Raw genomic sequence first — 17,672 nt, 5'->3', positions numbered from 1 at the left:
TATTGATTTGAGATGACGTTGTTAAAAAAAAGACCATGTCAACATGAATTGTTATTATTGATGAATATGTGAATATGAAATGAGGTTACTGTTGTTGTTGATAACGTCATTGAGACAAGATGATATTTATGTTAAGAATGACATGGAAATGGAATGTTGATTGATGTTGGAAATGCATTGGCATGTGCATGTTATGTATGTTCGTGGGGGGCACTGTGCACTGTCCTTCCAGGGTCTTTGGCACTAGCTTTTGGCCACATTCATACGTTGGATGTTGTGTATGCTCGTGGGGGCACTGTGTACTGACCTTCCAGGGTCTTTGGCACTAGCTTTTGGGCATGATCATATGTCGTATGGAGTGTATGTCATGGGGGGTAGAGTGCACTGACCTTGTCGGATGGCCCAGACGTGGGTAAATAGCGTGTTTAGAGAATCTAACCATTTCTGAAGGGATGCTTAGGCGCTTTAATTGGTCCATGGTCTTTGGAAATTTGTTTTGGTCGTGATCATAGCTCATACAACACAGGAAATAGAGTAACTGTGGCCAAGTGTACTTTGTACTGAGGGGGCTTGTCACCCGGTAGGGAACACCTTTGGGCTCCCAGGCTGATCACCTATGGGAGGGGGGCTGTTATGTGCACAATCGGGTGGTCCCGACGAACTCAGCACAGTTCCCTAAGTGAGAGTGTCGTGTGGACACGCTTAGGCTATTTCCTGAGGTTTGGTTGTTGTTGGTATGTACCACATTGCATCTGAGTGTTGAGTCAGGTGCATGCATCATTCTGTGCAGTCTTCATTGAGTGTTGAATAATGAATGTTGTGTATGCTCATCATGTTTGCTTATGTTCCTTGCTAATTGTGGTTATTTGGAATTGGTATTGGTTCTTTGTATCATGTGGTTGATACCTGTGATGATCACAAACATTGTTCGTGGGAGCAAAATGACAGCTGCAGGGTGCAGGAAGTGAGATTCTGGTGAGGAGCCGCCGAGCCGACATGATGATGTTGGCATTATTTTGGGAGAGAGTTGTGTTTTGTAATCAACTCCTCTGTAGTTGGTTTTAAGTTTTATTTTGTTGAGTTAAAGATGTAAAACTTGGATTTTAATTATATCTACGAACATATTTAATTTTTGTTATGTGTATGACGTGTACCGAGTTACTGTTCTATATAATTATGTATATTCACTTAATTAATGGCGTGTTGTTGGATCAATGTATGTCGAGATAAAATTACTTCTATTTTCATAAGCAAAAATTAAAGTAGTTCTTTTTATAAAAATTGAAATTATTGGGTATTAGAGTGTTGATATCGTAGCGACGAGGCAGGTCATTACACTTCCCACATCTCAAAACTATTTTTCAGGGAAGTTGTGAAACTCCATGGTTTTGCCTAGGACCATTGTGTCAGATAGAGATGACAAGTTCCTTAGCCACTTCTGGAAAACCTTATGGGCTAAGCTAGGAACTAAATTTATTTTCTCTACCACTTGTTATCCACCCTTTTAAGGGCACTTCTGAAAGGCAACCATAAGTCTTGGGATGAGTATCTTCCTCATGTAGAGTTTGCCTACAACACGGGGGGTCATAAACCCACCAAGCAATCCCCTTTTGAGGTTGTCTATGGGTTCAATCCCCTAACATCGTTAGACCTTATTCCCCTTCCACTGGACACTTCTTTTATACATAAAGAAGGGGAATCGAGATCATAGTTTGTAAAGAAGTTGCATGAGAGGGTTAAAAACCAAATAGAGAATCAAACAAAGGTGTATTCAACTAAAGGCAATAAAGGAAGAAAATAGATAATTCTTAATAAGGGTGACTGGGTTTGGCTCCATCTTAGGAAGGATAGATTCCCTACTAAAAGGAAATCCAAGCTTATCCCTAGAGGGGATGGACTTTTCCAGGTTTCGGAGAGGATCAATAACAATGCCTATAGGTTGGACCTCCTAGAAGAATATGGAGTCAACACCTCTTTTAACATTTCGGATTTAATTCCTTTTGTAGGTGGAGTTGATATTGACGAGGAGGAACTAATAGATTTGAGGTCAAATCCTCTTCAAGGGGGAGGGGATGATGCAATCCTCCCTAGGAAGGGACCAGTCACTAGAGCCATGAGCAAGAGCCTCCAAGAGGATTGGGCTAGAGCTGTTGAAGAAGGCCTTAGGATTCTCATGAACCTTAGGGTAGATTTCTGAGCCCATGGGCCAAGGTTGGGTCCAATTGTCTTTGTAAAAATTAGATTAGGATGTCATTATATTTGGTCCTTGTATTTAGGGCTCCATAATGTAGGTAGGGTACCCTAGAAATATACGATTTTTCAGCCCTTGTATTTTAGGTCACCTAGACTAGTTTTTGTATTAGGGGTAGTTTTGTAATTTCACATGCACTAAGTGAATATTTGATGTGTGTGTTGGGAAATAAATTTAATTGAATTGGTAGAAGCCCAATCCAATTAAATTTTAGAGGGGGAGGTGAGCATTTGCTTACTACACCCCATTGCCACATCATATAGTCACATTTTGTGCATGTCCTTCATGCTTTACATGCCACATGACACCTAAGCACACTTAGTGGAGAATCTTGGAATTGATCTTGGATTAGTGGGCTAAACCATAACTGAAATTCACTAATCATAATTAGTGAAATTTTGGCTCCACAAATTCAAGTGAAATTTGAATTGAAATTCAAATTTCCCTCCAATTTTGTGTGACACTTAGGCTATAAATAGAGGTCATGTGCATGCATTTTTCAACTTTGATCATTTGAAAATTAAACTTCAAATATTTGAGCTCTTTTAGAGCACAAAATTTTGTGCTCTTCTCTTACTCTCCCTTCATTCATCTCCTTTTTCATCCGAGCTCTTATCCATGGCCTTCTATGGTGGTGAGCTTCTTCTAGACTCATCTTCTCCTTGAAGTGGCATCTCCTCTTTCTCTTCCTTCTCCATTCCACTGCCATTCATCTTGCAAGAAGCAAAGAAATCCATTGATGAAGAAGATCCTAGGCCTACAAGCTCCAATGGAGCTTACATCAATGTACTTGGGCACACACTGACCCGGCACAAGACATATCTCACCTGCTGGTGCAAAATGGTTTGAGTAGTGCATCCACCTATCATCTATTTCGTCAAATGACACCCATCAATTGACAGGCTCTAAAGGAATACTCTGGATGTGTCTGAACTGGCGCATGACCCTCTGTAGTCGGTGTCTGACGGCAACAGGCCCCTATCGTAGCTGACCGAAAAAGCATGAAAACAAATCAAACTCCCGAACAGGTTGATGTTTCCTATAAGGCATCCAGCAGACATCCGAAATCCTGAGTCGATCCAGATGCTACTTGTACATCGCTGTAGATATGGACTTCAAAGTCTCCTTCATAGCAATCCACCGACATGCATGTGGTGATACCTCATCATAGTCCGGATCAGCCATACACTACACAACTGATGGAAAGTGCTCATATATCCAACACTACAAAGATTACATGAAAATCATACAAATTTCAAACGAACGTCTTAAATACCCTATTTAAAACATTGTTGTAATTAACTTATGAAAAACATATTAATTACCTGTAAGAGAGTGATGTATCTAGCAAGTTGTTGGCTGCTGCTCCTACAATCATCATTCAAATGATCGTACATATGCACTAGGGCAGCATCTCCCTGATCAAGGTCGTATCCGAATCAAATAAACATTAAAAATGCAGTATCTAGGAAGTGATCCTAGGTCGTCTCCCAACGAGCAATGGTGAACCAAACGTTCATAACAGATAGTAATAAAACAGTAACGAATTGGAGGGGGTTGTTTGTTTTTGTAAATTATACAACAAGAAAATTCGAATTAAAGAAATAACATAATTAAAACATGTTTTTTCCCCTTGATTCACAAGCAAGTCTCTTATCCTAGGTTATGAGGATTTATCCCTAATTAGCTCAACCACTTAATCCAACCCTAAATTAAATTACTAAGCGAAAATTAACATAAGGCTGTCATTATGTGATTAAGCAACACATGCACCAATTAATCATGAATGAAACTGATCATTAAGCATGAACGTAAATTAAGCGCATAGACAATTAATCAAGCACTAAGCATGCATGGATTAATAGCAACAAATACAGAGTAATTGGTGAAGAGGAAAAACTGATCAGAATTCAATAGTAATAACAAAACCTCAAGGAGATTTTTGCTTGATCCTCAAGAGAAAACAATGTTGGAGACTTAGCATTCCATTAATCAGCATAAAACAAAATTACAATTGGAAGCAGAAAATGAAATTGCAAATTGAAGCAGAAAACGAAATTGCAGAAAACGAATTTTATTGCTACGTGAACAGTGCACATGAACAGTAAACCTGAAATTGCAAAACCCTAAAATTATTCTCCTCTCCAAAAAAATCTCCCTAAACTAAAACCCTGGTGCTGTTATATAGGTCCTTAGCCCCAAAGCTTACAAATCTCTTTTAAGTCCATGCCTATAAACGAAATAAAATAAAATCTGGACAAGATAAGATAAGATTGGATGAAATAAAATCTGGACGAAATAAAATCTATATGAAATAAAATATGGATAAGATAAGATTTGATAAAATAAAATTGTCTGCTCTCTTCAAGTCCAATCCCAATTGCTTATAATTCTCCTGAAATTAAATTAAAAACACAAAATTAGTCAAGTAGGCCCAAATGATAAAACTGCATAATTAATTTGACAATTAAGGCTAATCATTAATTAAAATGGTGACAAAAAGGGTTAAGAAATAGGGGAAAATAATGACACATCACTCCCTATGCATAGCTCCCACTCTGACTCAAGTCACGTAGAGCGTCTAAGAAGACAACATGAACATGGGTTGCACTCTTGTTAGCAAAAAGAGTGCAACCTAAAAGATGAAGAACATAGGCACGAGCTGCAGGATTCCAATGTCTAGCTTGACATCTACTCTGATATATATCTCGTAGCCAAGATAGGTGTATGTATGGTCCATGACACTGTGCTGTCTCATCCCTGGCTGCCTCTCCGTAGACCTCTAGTAACTCAACCAACATCAACACGACCTCGTCGACATGCAGAGGCTCGAAGGTATGGAAGGCGCCAACAGTAGGAAGATGAAGCAGAGATGCCAAATCATCCAGGGTGATGCTAACCTCCCCCACAAGAAGATGGAAACTGCTAGTTTCCTTGTGCCACCTCTCCACGAATGTGGATATAAGTCCCCGATTGCCAGTATCTATTGAACACGAAATCAAAGGACTTAGTCTCGTGGCAGCAACTAGGCCCTCAATTTCAGGAGCAGACCTACCAAATTTCTGCACCTTGCTCCCATGGGAGAATAACTTCAATTCAGGACATTTCTGAGTTGAAGTATAAAGGAACAGACACTTTATTAACATAATAATTTAAAGAAATACAAATTTCAATAATAATAGATACTTAACAAATAACTTAACTTCAAAATTATAAATACCTCTCCGTTCCATGTGCTGATAGCAACATGGTCAGCATACTCGGTAAGCACTGATGGGTCATGTGGCCTTCGTGCCGATGCGGTAGGCCTTCGCCGCTGGGGAGCATCATCTGAATCATGACGATCCTCTCTCCCAGAGCTCTGCCAATAACCCTACCTAAGGCACGACCTAAGCCTCTAGTTCTAACCATGATCTACAAATGTCTACCACAAATTCCATCACTAAACCTCACAAATTCATCACAATATTAAGTTGTTCAAACAAAACAAAATCGAACAACTTATACCCTTCAAAAAGTAATTTCATTTTCAGGTGCTCATAAACTCTATAGTGTGTACTCGTTGTGGGAGTTAGTTAACGACATTGGAGAGAAGAAGGAGAGCGGACTCCTCAATGTCAGGAGAGGCTTTGAAGTTATCTGCTGGTGCAAGATTATGGTGTCGTCCAAGCATTGATGAGAATGACAAGTTAATACAGTCTCTCTGCTTGAAGTGTTTGGATTGGCAAATGGCAGAAAACTACAAGAGGAAATGAAACTGAGTAGTTTGCGTCTGAAGGGCATCACAAGGGGTTTGATTAGAGCTGTCAAGGAGATGGACAAGGAGGTTGTCGAGGCTGAGAGCATTGTTGCAGTGGTGTAAACATTGGTTGCTCTAAAGCAAACAATGTTTATGCCACTACAGTAATGCTCTCAGCCTCCACAACCTCCTTCTCCGTCTCCTTGATAGCTCTGATCAAACCCCTCATCATGCCCTTCAGACGCTAACAACTCCCTTTCATTTCCTCTTATAGCTTTTCTACCATTTCCCAACCCAAACCCTCTAAGGAGACAGACCCTATTAACTTATCATACTCATCAACGCTTGGGCGGACACCATATACCATTTTGTTAGCAAGTTGCCATCCTAAACATATACAAATTCTATATGTTTAAAAATTCATCACAAATTGTATATGCGCTTAATTAAAGTCATTTGGTTTAACTCAGATTTCATGCTGCTAGGAACCAAGAATAGAAATGGAAAAGATGCTGGGACAGGAAGTCATTTGACTTAATCCTCGTATGTCATGAATGGAAAAGAACAGGTTTACACTAAGCCTAGCCCTAACCCTAATCCTACATTTATCATATTGCTATATTTATTTATTTATTTTTTTTAAAAAAAAGTGAAAGGCCATGTTTTGGTGTTTGGTATCTTCAAAGTTCACCTTAAGGATGAATTGAAGTGCTCCCGATTTGGCTGTTCAATTTCTTGTCCAACATTAGATGTAAAGGATGGGAAGAATTCTTGAAAATAGTAGCATTTGTCAACTACTCAACTCTGTCAAAACATGCCAGGGGGATAATGGTTGTTAATTGTTAATTTTCTGTTAGCGGAGAAATCAAACTTGTGACCTTTCCCTCCCTCCTTTCTCCTTTTGCCACCCAATCAACCTTGTAACTTGGCATTTAGCAAGATAGGTAGGTACCCACTTCCATAAAGCTTTCCTTTCATTGTTCTACGAAATTCCTTTAGAGTATGTTTGGATGGAGAAATTTAATAGGGTAATTCAATTTTTTAAAGGATTTTAATTACTTTTCAATTAAATAAGATGTTTGGATAAAAATTTGAAAAGAAATTGAAATTTGAGTATTTTGATTAGGGATTTTAGTTAACTTAAATATTAGCATTTCAAATTCATTTTATTTAACTTAAATATCTATCTCTTTCGCTCTCAATCTCATTTCCCTGCTGCTGCATTTGGTTCCTTGACACGTTCTAATCCACATGTGTACGTCGTTGTCTCTTCCGACTCCAAGGCCGCTACTTCGCTTGACCTAACTCAACCCGATCTTGATAATAGTGGTGGCGATGCCAATGGTAACGACAACGGCGGTGGAGGTGGAGGTGGAGGTGGAGGAGAAGGAGGAGGTGATAATAGCAAGGGCAAGGAAGGATCTGACGGTGACAAGAGGAAAATGCCTCTATTAATGTCTCAGAAATTCATTCTAGCTTATGCTGCACTCGCCGGAGGTACCCCTCTCTCTCTCTCTCTCTCTCTCTCTCTCTCATACTTTCATTCACTCAAGTACTGACACAAGATAATTCTTACTAAACCTTAGAGACTGATCCTTTTTCTTGTTTTATTTGTTTGTTTGTTTGTTTGTTTTGTTTAATTATTAAGGGAGTCAACTTCCTAACTATTTCAATTCAACTAAAAGCATTTTGGATGCATAAGAATTTCCTCGACAAGGTGATTGATTGGTTGCAATTTCAGATGTTATTTAATTTCTATTGTTTGAGTTTCATCTTTTGCTGCAATTTTGAAAATGAAGAAATTTAATTTCTTTATCCAAACACAAAATTTTAAAAATGAAGAAATCTAATTTTTTATCCAAACACAAAATTTTAGAAATGAAGGAATTTAAATTGAAGCATTTGAAATTCTCAGAATTTTAAATTTCCTCATCCAAACACACTCTTAAGCATTTTTGTTTTTCTTCATAATAAATTCTCTAAGTTGAGAGGATTCAAAAAGATGTCAAAGCCAAATATAGCCTTGTCTAGATATAGAACTGGCTGTAGAATAGTGCTGAAACAAATGGGCAGCAGCTTTAGAGCTAGAGCCAAACTAAAAACACATCAGGTAATACAACTTTTGTAAGGTCTTTAAAAATTAAAATTTTAACTTATCATTAATTTTAATCTTATCTAGTATTAGTATCTTAGTCCACACGAGAAAACTTAAACCTTGGAAGGAACTTTGGATTTCCAGAGGGAGTCATCAGGATTTGTTTTTATTTGAAGATTGGTAGGAAAATGGAAGCATTTTTTTTACATGAATACACACCTAAAGGATGAGGGATGCTGATGGGCCTATGGAAGTTAATTGAAGTCTGCGAGAGAAAGAAGAATGGGGTTAAGGCCATAATTGGGAAGGAGAATTCTGTTAGAGAAGGAGTTGAGAATACTAACAAAAGTCAGAATGGACACCTGTCTGAGGGGATTGGTCAAGAAGATCCTAACAATCATGAAGGAGAATGTAGATATGAGGGGGTGGGGTATAAGGAATTATTTGGGAATTGTGGGGTGGTTGTTACATAATTTGTATTGCAATTGAGGTTAGTTCCTTGAATTCCTATGAAGTTTTAATAGTAAATTTTAGTTCATATCAGTAAACTCCTTTTTAACCACATTAGGAGATAAATGCAAGGGTAAGACTATGTACAATGACCCTCTCCCATACCTTCGTATAGCAAGGAGCCTTCGAGCACTGGGGTATGTTAGTTTTTTTAGGATATAATTGCAAAAAATCAAGTAGGATTAAGACGAAAGATTGAGAGGATGCAACAAATGAGATTCAAGAAAGGTTGATCAAATGAAGAAATGCTTCAAGAAGGGTTGATCATCCATCTTAAGGTTGATCAAATGGAGAAATGCTTCAAGCCGACAATAAGTTTAGCACGGATAAGATTATTAAGATGGATGAGCGAACATACTAGAAAAGATAATATGTGATCTAAATTGGAGTGGCATTTGTTTAGGAGAAAATAACAAGTTTTTTTTAACATGGTTTGATTGCAAGGAAAAGACCAACAAATGTGTTCAAAAAGAGAATCAAATGGAAGATTCCTCAATTAAAAGTGGTTCAGGCTGACTACAACTTTGGGATGAACTATCAAAATATTCCTTGCCCTAAATTGATTTATTGAGGTTTTCCACTGAAGTCTAAAGTAATACAAACCAAACAAATTTCAAACCAATATCAACATGTTCATGTTCAAACAAATCAAATAGTACAATACAAACCAAACAATGTAGCATAATCAAATTTCAAAGCAATATCAATATCAAACAATTACAACATAATATGAAACTTATTTCATTATTCATTCGTATTCTACTTCAGCCTAAAACCCTCAAAACTAACCCTAAACCCTAATAAAAAACATAATTCATCAATTTAAACCTATTTTACATTTTTTTAATTAGAATAGGGTCATACGGATCAAGTTGATCCGTAAGAAGCATACGAATCAACTTCATCCGTATTAGTTTTACAGATCAAGTTGATCCATAAGAAGCATACGAATCAACTTCATCCGTAGTTTCTTACAGATCAATTTGATCCGTATGCGAGTTACGAATCAACTTGATCCGTAAAACTAATACGGATCAAGTTGATCCATAATATGCATACGAATCAAGTTGATCCGTAAGCTACTTATTTCATCCGTAAGCCAAATTCCATTACGGATCATCTAAATCCTATGCGGATCATCTATATCCTATAACCTACCTCTAATGCAGATCACCTAAATCCCTAGCGGATCAACAAAATCCCTACACATTACACAAGCGCAAAAAAGGAAGCAGAAACAGATATGACACCAGTGGGAGAAGATGCTTACCTCGACGGTCAACGGTGGCAGTGCAACGAACATGGCAGTGCAATGAACACGGACGAACATGGCAGTGCTCAATGCAACTCCTCAATGTGGTCAAAACACGGACAAACATGGCAGTGCAACGAACACGGTAGCGAAACAACAAGAACAACGACGTAGGGGCAGAAGAAGAAGAAGAAGATTAGCAATTGCATGAGAAATGAAAGTGTTAGGTTCACAAAACTTTTAAAAAAATAGACAGGGGTACTTTTGTCTTTTAACGTTAAATGTTGGGTGCACCAACAATAATGCTGGGTGCACCTAGCATCACCTTAATGTAAGGTTTTGAATCTTTAACTCCCATATATGTAGCCTACACCCCATGCATCCTTGAAATCACTAAATTACCTTTAATGAGATAACACCTCTCTCCTTCATAACCCATTTACCCTAACACCCCCATCCCCACGATGCACCTCCCATCAACAATGGCTCTCATCCTTCTTCCGTGCCACCATGTTTCGCATGCACCCTCCTCAATATGGCTCTTCGTGCTGCCTCCTCATTGCGGTAAGTTCCTTTCATCTCTTCTAGGTTCTGGTGAGGGTTGCATTTTGGTGGCGGGTTAGTGGGGAGTTTGGTTTTTGTAGGGAAGGTTTTTGAGATCTGGAGTTGGTGTTTCGGAATAGCTATTCCAGAGTAGGTGTTCTACAACACCTATTTCGGAACTACTATTCCGGAATATGTGTTTCAGAACAATCATTTGATTTGTTATCCAAATGCTTGTATTTTATTACTCTGCAATTTACTCTCTTACATGCAATCCATATCTTAATTTTAACATTATTCAACCATGATATATTATTACTTTTGTTCCATCCTCAAAATTTCCCAAGCATCGATGATATTTGGGTACAATAATACATAAATCTACTCTAAAGAAAAGACTTAATTACTTGCCAAATGGAAAACAATACATACAAAATAGCATTTTACATATTTTCTTCTATTATTTGATTTCATTTGAACTCTTCATAATACTTGGAACTACCTAAGAAAATTCCTCTCAGCCTATATGAATTTAAATTCATATTTGATCACATTTTATGAGATTCTGACATTTAGAAAGTGTGAAATAATAACAAGATTCCAAACTGTTTAGTTCACATCAGTAATCGCATTCCAAAACAAATTTAGTTTGATTAAATTAAGAGATTGAATGCTTGATTAGCCTAATTACCAATTTTTGCAACGTCTGTTTGATATTTTGTAAGCAATAAGTACAAAGAAATATTTTGAATTGACAGAAAGCAAGAAATATGCAGGATAGAAACTGGTATAGAAGATTAGAAACAATTTTTTATTGAGTAATAATCTGTAATTCCCAATCTCTGCTCGGATTAATAATTTCTAATTCCTAATGATAAAAATTTAATGTTTAGATGCATGCACAAAAAGAGTTAGTTTCGATGGTCATGATGACAATGACAAATGCATTAGACCTACAATGTCTGAACGGAGGTGATATGTAGAAGCTCAAGTTGTGGACCCTTAGGAGCAACTTGTGTAAGTGGAGCCTTTGGAGCATGTTAAGCAAGTGGAGCCTATCAAGCTTGTTGACCAAGTATAGGTTGTTCAACAAGTGGAGCCTGTTGACCATGTCCACCCTATAGACTAATAGGAGCCAAAACCACATGTTGTCTTTCGTGGTAGCCCTAAGGACACGTCACCAATGACCTCATATACTGATCATGTGGCTTAGGAAGTATGGGTTGACATGGTAAACTACTATTTTTGTTTCAATATTTAAAATTTACTCAATCATTGAAAGTTTTTTTTCTTTCGAAACTTATTTAGTAATTATCTACGTTGTTGTATGAACCTAGTGAGCTAAAATGAGTAGCACATGGGAGAAAGTTGTAGTCAGAGATAGGATATGGTCAAGAGGTCTGGTTTATTCATGTTGAATACATGTAGTTATCAAAAAAATAGACAAAGGACTCTTGTCTGCTTTACTAGAGAGATGGCACAGAGATAAAATCACCTTCCATTTGTTCGTGGGAGAGATGAGAATAACACTTGATGATATGGCATCATTATTGGCATTTTTTACAATTGTGAACATATGAGTAAGGAAGTGGCAATTCCTGTGCATGTTGATTTACTTGGAGTTGAATATAAGGATGCCTTTAATGAGACAAAAAAAACAAGAGGCGAAAGTCTTTTTTAAGCTAGTTGTGGGGTGTGTATGAGGAGAGGTGTCAGAAAGAGAGATAGGATGAAGCAACAAGAGCCTAATTGATTCATCTAGTTGATTGCACCTCATTTTCTAATAAGAGTGCAACTTAGGTCGATGTAAAATTCTTAGATTGTTTTTCCATGACCTTGAAGGATGTGGCAAGTATTCATTGGGGGGGGGGGGGGGCAACTGGCTTGGCATATCTTTATGAGCATCTCGGTTGTGCTAGTTTTGCTGGCATAAAGCAGATTGAAGGCTATGCCACTCTTCTTTAGGTAATTGTGTGTCATTGCAATTATTTCTTATATTATTAATAATTCCATTATGAACTTATTATATACTTTGGTTTGCTTTTGTTGGTGACACATGGATGAAATTATGAGCATTTTGTTAGTATTTGCGTCAAGGATGATGTCTGGGCACATGAAGAGACCTTTCCACATGTTAGTCAATGGTCAAATAAGTCTTCTTTGTTAGTTATTCATTACAAGAAATTAATTGATGAGGTGACCATCAAATGAGTTAGGTGGACTCCATATCAGGTTCATCAAATTCATTGTCCATTTGAGAATATATCTTTGTTTTTTAGGATTCATTTGGTTGGCTTCAGTTATGCAAATTCATTTTATAGAGAGGATTTGGGCCAACACGGGTTTTGTCAAAATATTCCCTAACACCCTTCTTTGTTCACTGATTAGCTTTCCACCATACAACTAGCTGATGATAGGTGGATGCATTTGCAAGATCCCTTGATCCATTCGACATAGCGTGCAGTGAATCCAACAAATTTTGTTGTAGGGTACTATGAGTGATTCTCTAGAGTCTCGCATCCTTTTGTACAACCACATTTTCTTGCTCCACTCCTTGATGCAAATATTACACATTCTTCTAGTCCTTGTAAGTGTACATGAATTTATTATATTAACTTGTATCCTATCACAATTTTCTAACATTAATTTATTTGTTGTTTTTTTTACAACAAACATGTCGTAGGATTGGGCTACTATTACAGTACATGCTTGACCATAGGTTGGTTACCCAAGAGATTGATGCATAAGCTTTGACTGTAAACGCATTGGCATTAGTGTGTGGGGTAACTGATGATGGAAATGGAAACACCACTAGAGGTTCGGTTGGCACAAGCGTTGGGCATGGCCAACGAGGACATGGATAGTTGTACTATACATGATGGAAGGAATTTTATGGATAGTTGCACACTTTATAACTATTTTTAGACCATCATTAGTGACAATATTAACTATTGATTGATTATTTGTATTAACTTTGTAAAAATTGTGACATTGTATGAACTTGTTGTCTTTATCATTAATGAATGTATGAACTTATTGTCTTTGACAGCTTATGCGTATGTAGATTTTTAGGGGAGGTTATTTCAAATTTTCAATAGAAATAAGTAACTACATGATCCAAATAAGTGGCCAATAAGGTTACATAATCCTACGACATATAGAAGTCAAAAAACATGTTGCAACAGAAGTGCCCAAAATGTTACATAAATCAATCATCTCCAAGGTTTACATAATTGCATGTAACACCTATTAATTGTGAAAACTATTGTTTTAGACCAACATAGGGGTTGATAAATGTCAAATTTACCATATTTTCATATGCAATTAGAGATTTATATTTGATACTTTATACTTTAGGCCTTGTTAGGAATCAAATTTGTTATGTTTTCAGTTTTTAATATATTTTAGATAGGAATTACGACTTTAAAAGTTTTTAATATGATTTTGTGAGTTTTTATAGAGAAATAGGGCAATTTTACAAGGTAGCCTCGCTCAAACGACTAACTTTTGTGTATAAAACTTGTGTAAATTGTATCAAACTCCTCTAATTTATGGTTATTTTGTAGTGTTATAAGTTCTTTTAGTTAAAGATAGGTAATAAATACTTAGAAATTCTGTTTTGTGTGTTTAAGAATCATTTTCTCTCAATTTCAGGTTAATTAGGCAAGTTTTTTTTAAGTGCTATTTTTCACCTTCTCGCTAAGCCAATCCGCTGGCTTAGGGAGTGTCCGCTAAGCGCAACACTCATTGGCTAAGCGCGAGGAAAAATCTGGAAGAAGATCAGCTGTACAGTTTCGCTAAGCGCACCGCTTCATCTCACTAAGCGCACCGCTTCAGTCCATCCGCTAAGCGAGAATGACACGTGCTAAGCCAAAATTCACTAATGTGCGCTAAGTAGTCCAGAATTGCGCTAAGCGCACGAGCACGAACAAGGCCACCTATTTAAGCCTGAAATCAGATTTTGTGAAGGGAGTTTGGGCTGGGATTCAAAGCTTTGCATGTCTAGAGATTCTAGAGAGAGAAAGGTCCAAGTTCCAAAGAGTTTTGAGAGATTTTGCTATATGAAGATCTGTAGAGACTAAAGCTTGAAGCAGGAGTCGTTCTGAGAGCTTCAGATGAGTTTGTGAGTGATTGTGAGATCCTAGAGGTGAAGGAGACATCCTCCCCACTTGTATTTTTGCAATCTTTCATCTTGTTCTTCTCTTTGTTGTTAAGAAGGATTCCTGGTTATAGAAAGCTAAATCCTCTATTGGATCTTCCCTGTAGGTACCTGATGTAAATATACTTTTATCTATTTAATGGTGTTTTGTGCATTCTCTATGCTATATGCTTTTCACTCCAGTATGCTTTTACCTTGATCACGTAGATGCATGCTTTGTTAGGGTCATTCAATAGTGGAAACTGGTCTGATTCTAAAGTCCTTGATAGTATAGGGCTAAGTTATCGTATTATCACGAGGAATCAGGGTGCGATAATTTAGTTGTGTATGTGTGTCTTAATGCAGTCCTGATTGAGTTTAGTTCAACAGGAGGAATCTACGAACGATGCTTGATCAGGATTACGCCATAGGAGACACCATAGGAACACATGAGCATTATTAGATAGAGAATATCTTTTTAGCATCAGGCACCTATGAGGAAGGCCAACGTGTTTTCTACTTGTTTTCACACATCATTTCTCTCGCATGATTTTCCTTTTTGCACAGATAGTTTACACACCTATTCATATTCACGCTTATCTTTACACACCAGACACCTATTTGCTGAAATAGCTTACCAAATAACACAAGTTCCCCGAGAGTTTGATACTAGATTCTTACCGTTTTATACTACTTGTGTGATCCGGTGCACTTGCCAGAAGCGAACAAATTTTTGGCGCTGTTGCCAGTGAACTACTTTTTATTTGGGAAGTTAGTTCGTTTTTATGTGTCTATTCTTTATTTGTTATTCTTTGATTGTTTTTGTGAATATTTGTTCTTAATTCCTATTTGTCTTCTCTTATTGAACTGGATAACCACTGTTCTGTTAGTATTGTATATGCATAGATCTCCCACTGGCAATTTATTTCCTCTGGACTTAGAAATTGAAGCTACATTGCGAAAGAACAGGGCCGAGAGGAGAAGGAAACTTCTGCAAGACAAAATAGTTGCATCCATTCTTGAGGAAGGGACTCATTTCTCTTATTCATTATCACCCGATTCACCATCATCAAGGGAATCCGCCACTCAATTTCCTGAAACAACCAGCATGGAAGATGAGCAGCACCAGAAGATCACCCTTGAGGATTATTCAAGCACCTCAGTACCGCAATTGTTTACTAGCATTGCACATCCTAAAGTGCAAGCTTACAACATCAACTACCCACATTCTTTAATTCATTTAATACAGGGGAATTTATTCCTAGGATTACCTAATGAAGACCCCTATGCACGTTTGGCAACATTCATTAAAATATGCAACATTGTTAAGATTGCCGGTGTGCCAGATGAAGCTATTAGACTCAACTTATTCTCATTCTCATTGGCAGGAGAGGCCAAAAGGTGGCTTCACTCATTTAAGGGTAACAGTCTAAAAACCTGGGAAGAAGTTGTTGAAAAGTTCCTAAAGAAATACTTCCCAGAGTCCAAGACTGCAGATGGGAAAGCTACAATCTCTTCATTTCATCAGTTCCCTGATGAATCTCTGAGTGAAGCATTGCAGAGGTTCAGAGGTTTATTGAGAAGAACACCCACCCATGGGTTTTCCGTGCCAATTCAATTGAATATGTTTATAGATGGGCGGAGACCGCAAACCAGGCAACTGTTAGATGCTTCTGCAGGGGGAAAGATAAAACTAAAGACCCCAGAAGAAGCAACTGAGCTAATTGAGAACATGTTAGCCAGTGATCATGCCATTCTACGAGACAGAACCCATCAACCCACGAAGAAAAGCTTGTTAGAGCTATCATCACATGACGCTTTATTGGCACAGAACAAGTTGCTTTCTAAGCAACTTGAGATTTTAACAGAAACACTCGGTAAGCTGCCAACTAAGTTTTCTATTGGTCAACTTACGCACTCTTCTGTTTTGCAGGTTATAGGTTGTACCATTTGAGGTGAGGCTCATGAAACGGGCTAATGTATTCCCACTGAAGAAAACACTCAAGAAATTTATTATATGGGAAATCAACAACAACAAGGGTATACTCAAGGAGGATTTTCAGGCTTCCAGTAGGGTCCCTATAATCAACAAGGACAATGGAGGACACACCCTGGCAACTTGTTCAACAAAGACTAGAGTGTGCCTTCAAATAGGCCAATCAAACAAGGACCTAACATATTCCAAAGGACTACTAAGCTTGAAGAGACCTTGACTCAGTTTATGCAGGTAACAATGTCAAATCATAAAAGCACTGAGTCAGCACTTAAGAACCTTGAGGTCCAGGTGAGATAGCTAGCAAAGCAGATAGCTGACAAGTCATCCAACGGTTTTGTGGTAAATACAGGACAAAATCCCAAGGAGGAATGCAAAGCTGTGATGACAAGGAGTAAAAGGTTTGTGAAGGCTGAGGATGAGGATAGTGTTGTGCATAAGAAGAAAACTGTTGACAAGAAAGGTACTGATGGCAAGAAAAATGAGGAGAGAGGTGAAAGTAATCAAGAAAAAGAGGAACAAATAATGGTCAAGAAAAAAGAATTGAAGGACCAAGAAAAAGGAAAATAAGTAGAAAAAGAAATAGAAAATGAAAAAAATGTAAAAGAAGAAAAAAATTATAAGAATGCAAAGAAGAGTAGAAGTGAAAAAGTTGTGGATGAAGGTGTGGAAGTACCATATCTTGTGGTATCTTCCAAGAAGGAAAAAGATCATCATCTAGCAAGATTTTTAGATATTTTCAGGAAATTGGAAATAACCATGCCCTTCGAGGAACCTTTGCAGCAGATGCCACTCTACTCCAAATTCTTGAAGGATATGTTAACAAGGAAAAATAAGTATATTCACCAGGAAAACATCATAGTGGAAGGAAATGGCAGTGTAGTGATTCAAAAGATCCTTCCACCCAAGCATAAAGACCCTGAAAGTGTAACTATTCCTTGTTCAATTGGAGAAGTCACTGTGGGAAAAGCACTTATTGACTTGGGAGCCAGTATTAATCTAATGCCATTCTCCATGTGCAGAAGATTCGAAGAGTTGGAGATAATGCCCACTAGAATGACTTTACAACTAGCTGACCGCTCCATTACCAGGCCATATGGAGTAATTGAAGATGTGTTGGTCAGAGTGAAACATTTTATCTTCCCGACAGA

At 37.6% G+C, this 17,672-nt stretch overlaps 1 protein-coding gene across 1 annotated transcript; it reads right to left on the bottom strand.

The window, feature by feature from the left end:
- Positions 1-4,791: 4,791 nt before the first annotated feature.
- Positions 4,792-5,924, bottom strand: LOC102667617 (protein MAIN-LIKE 1-like). The gene is made up of 3 exons (XM_006584261.1): positions 5,832-5,924; positions 5,472-5,612; positions 4,792-5,358 (listed from the first exon to the last, which is right to left on the bottom strand). Exons 1-3 carry the CDS (start codon positions 5,922-5,924, stop codon positions 4,792-4,794), a joined length of 801 nt encoding a protein of 266 aa, XP_006584324.1.
- Positions 5,925-17,672: the final 11,748 nt, after the last annotated feature.

Source organism: Glycine max, chromosome 7, assembly GCF_000004515.6.
Source record: "Glycine max cultivar Williams 82 chromosome 7, Glycine_max_v4.0, whole genome shotgun sequence".
NCBI classification, from domain to species: Eukaryota; Viridiplantae; Streptophyta; class Magnoliopsida; order Fabales; family Fabaceae; genus Glycine; species Glycine max.
This window is presented reverse-complemented; position numbering and strand designations above follow the sequence as displayed.

Bases quoted from the DNA above. Each gene is read 5' to 3' on its own strand.
- LOC102667617 (XM_006584261.1), bottom strand. From the start codon at position 5,924: ATGCTTGGACGACACCATAATCTTGCACCAGCAGATAACTTCAAAGCC. The intron at 5,613-5,831 runs GTTAACTAACTC...GGTTATTGGCAG, and splicing joins TCCTTCTTCTCTCCAATGTC to AGCTCTGGGAGAGAGGATCG. The intron at 5,359-5,471 runs GTATTTATAATT...ACTTCAACTCAG, and splicing joins TCAGCACATGGAACGGAGAG to AAATGTCCTGAATTGAAGTT.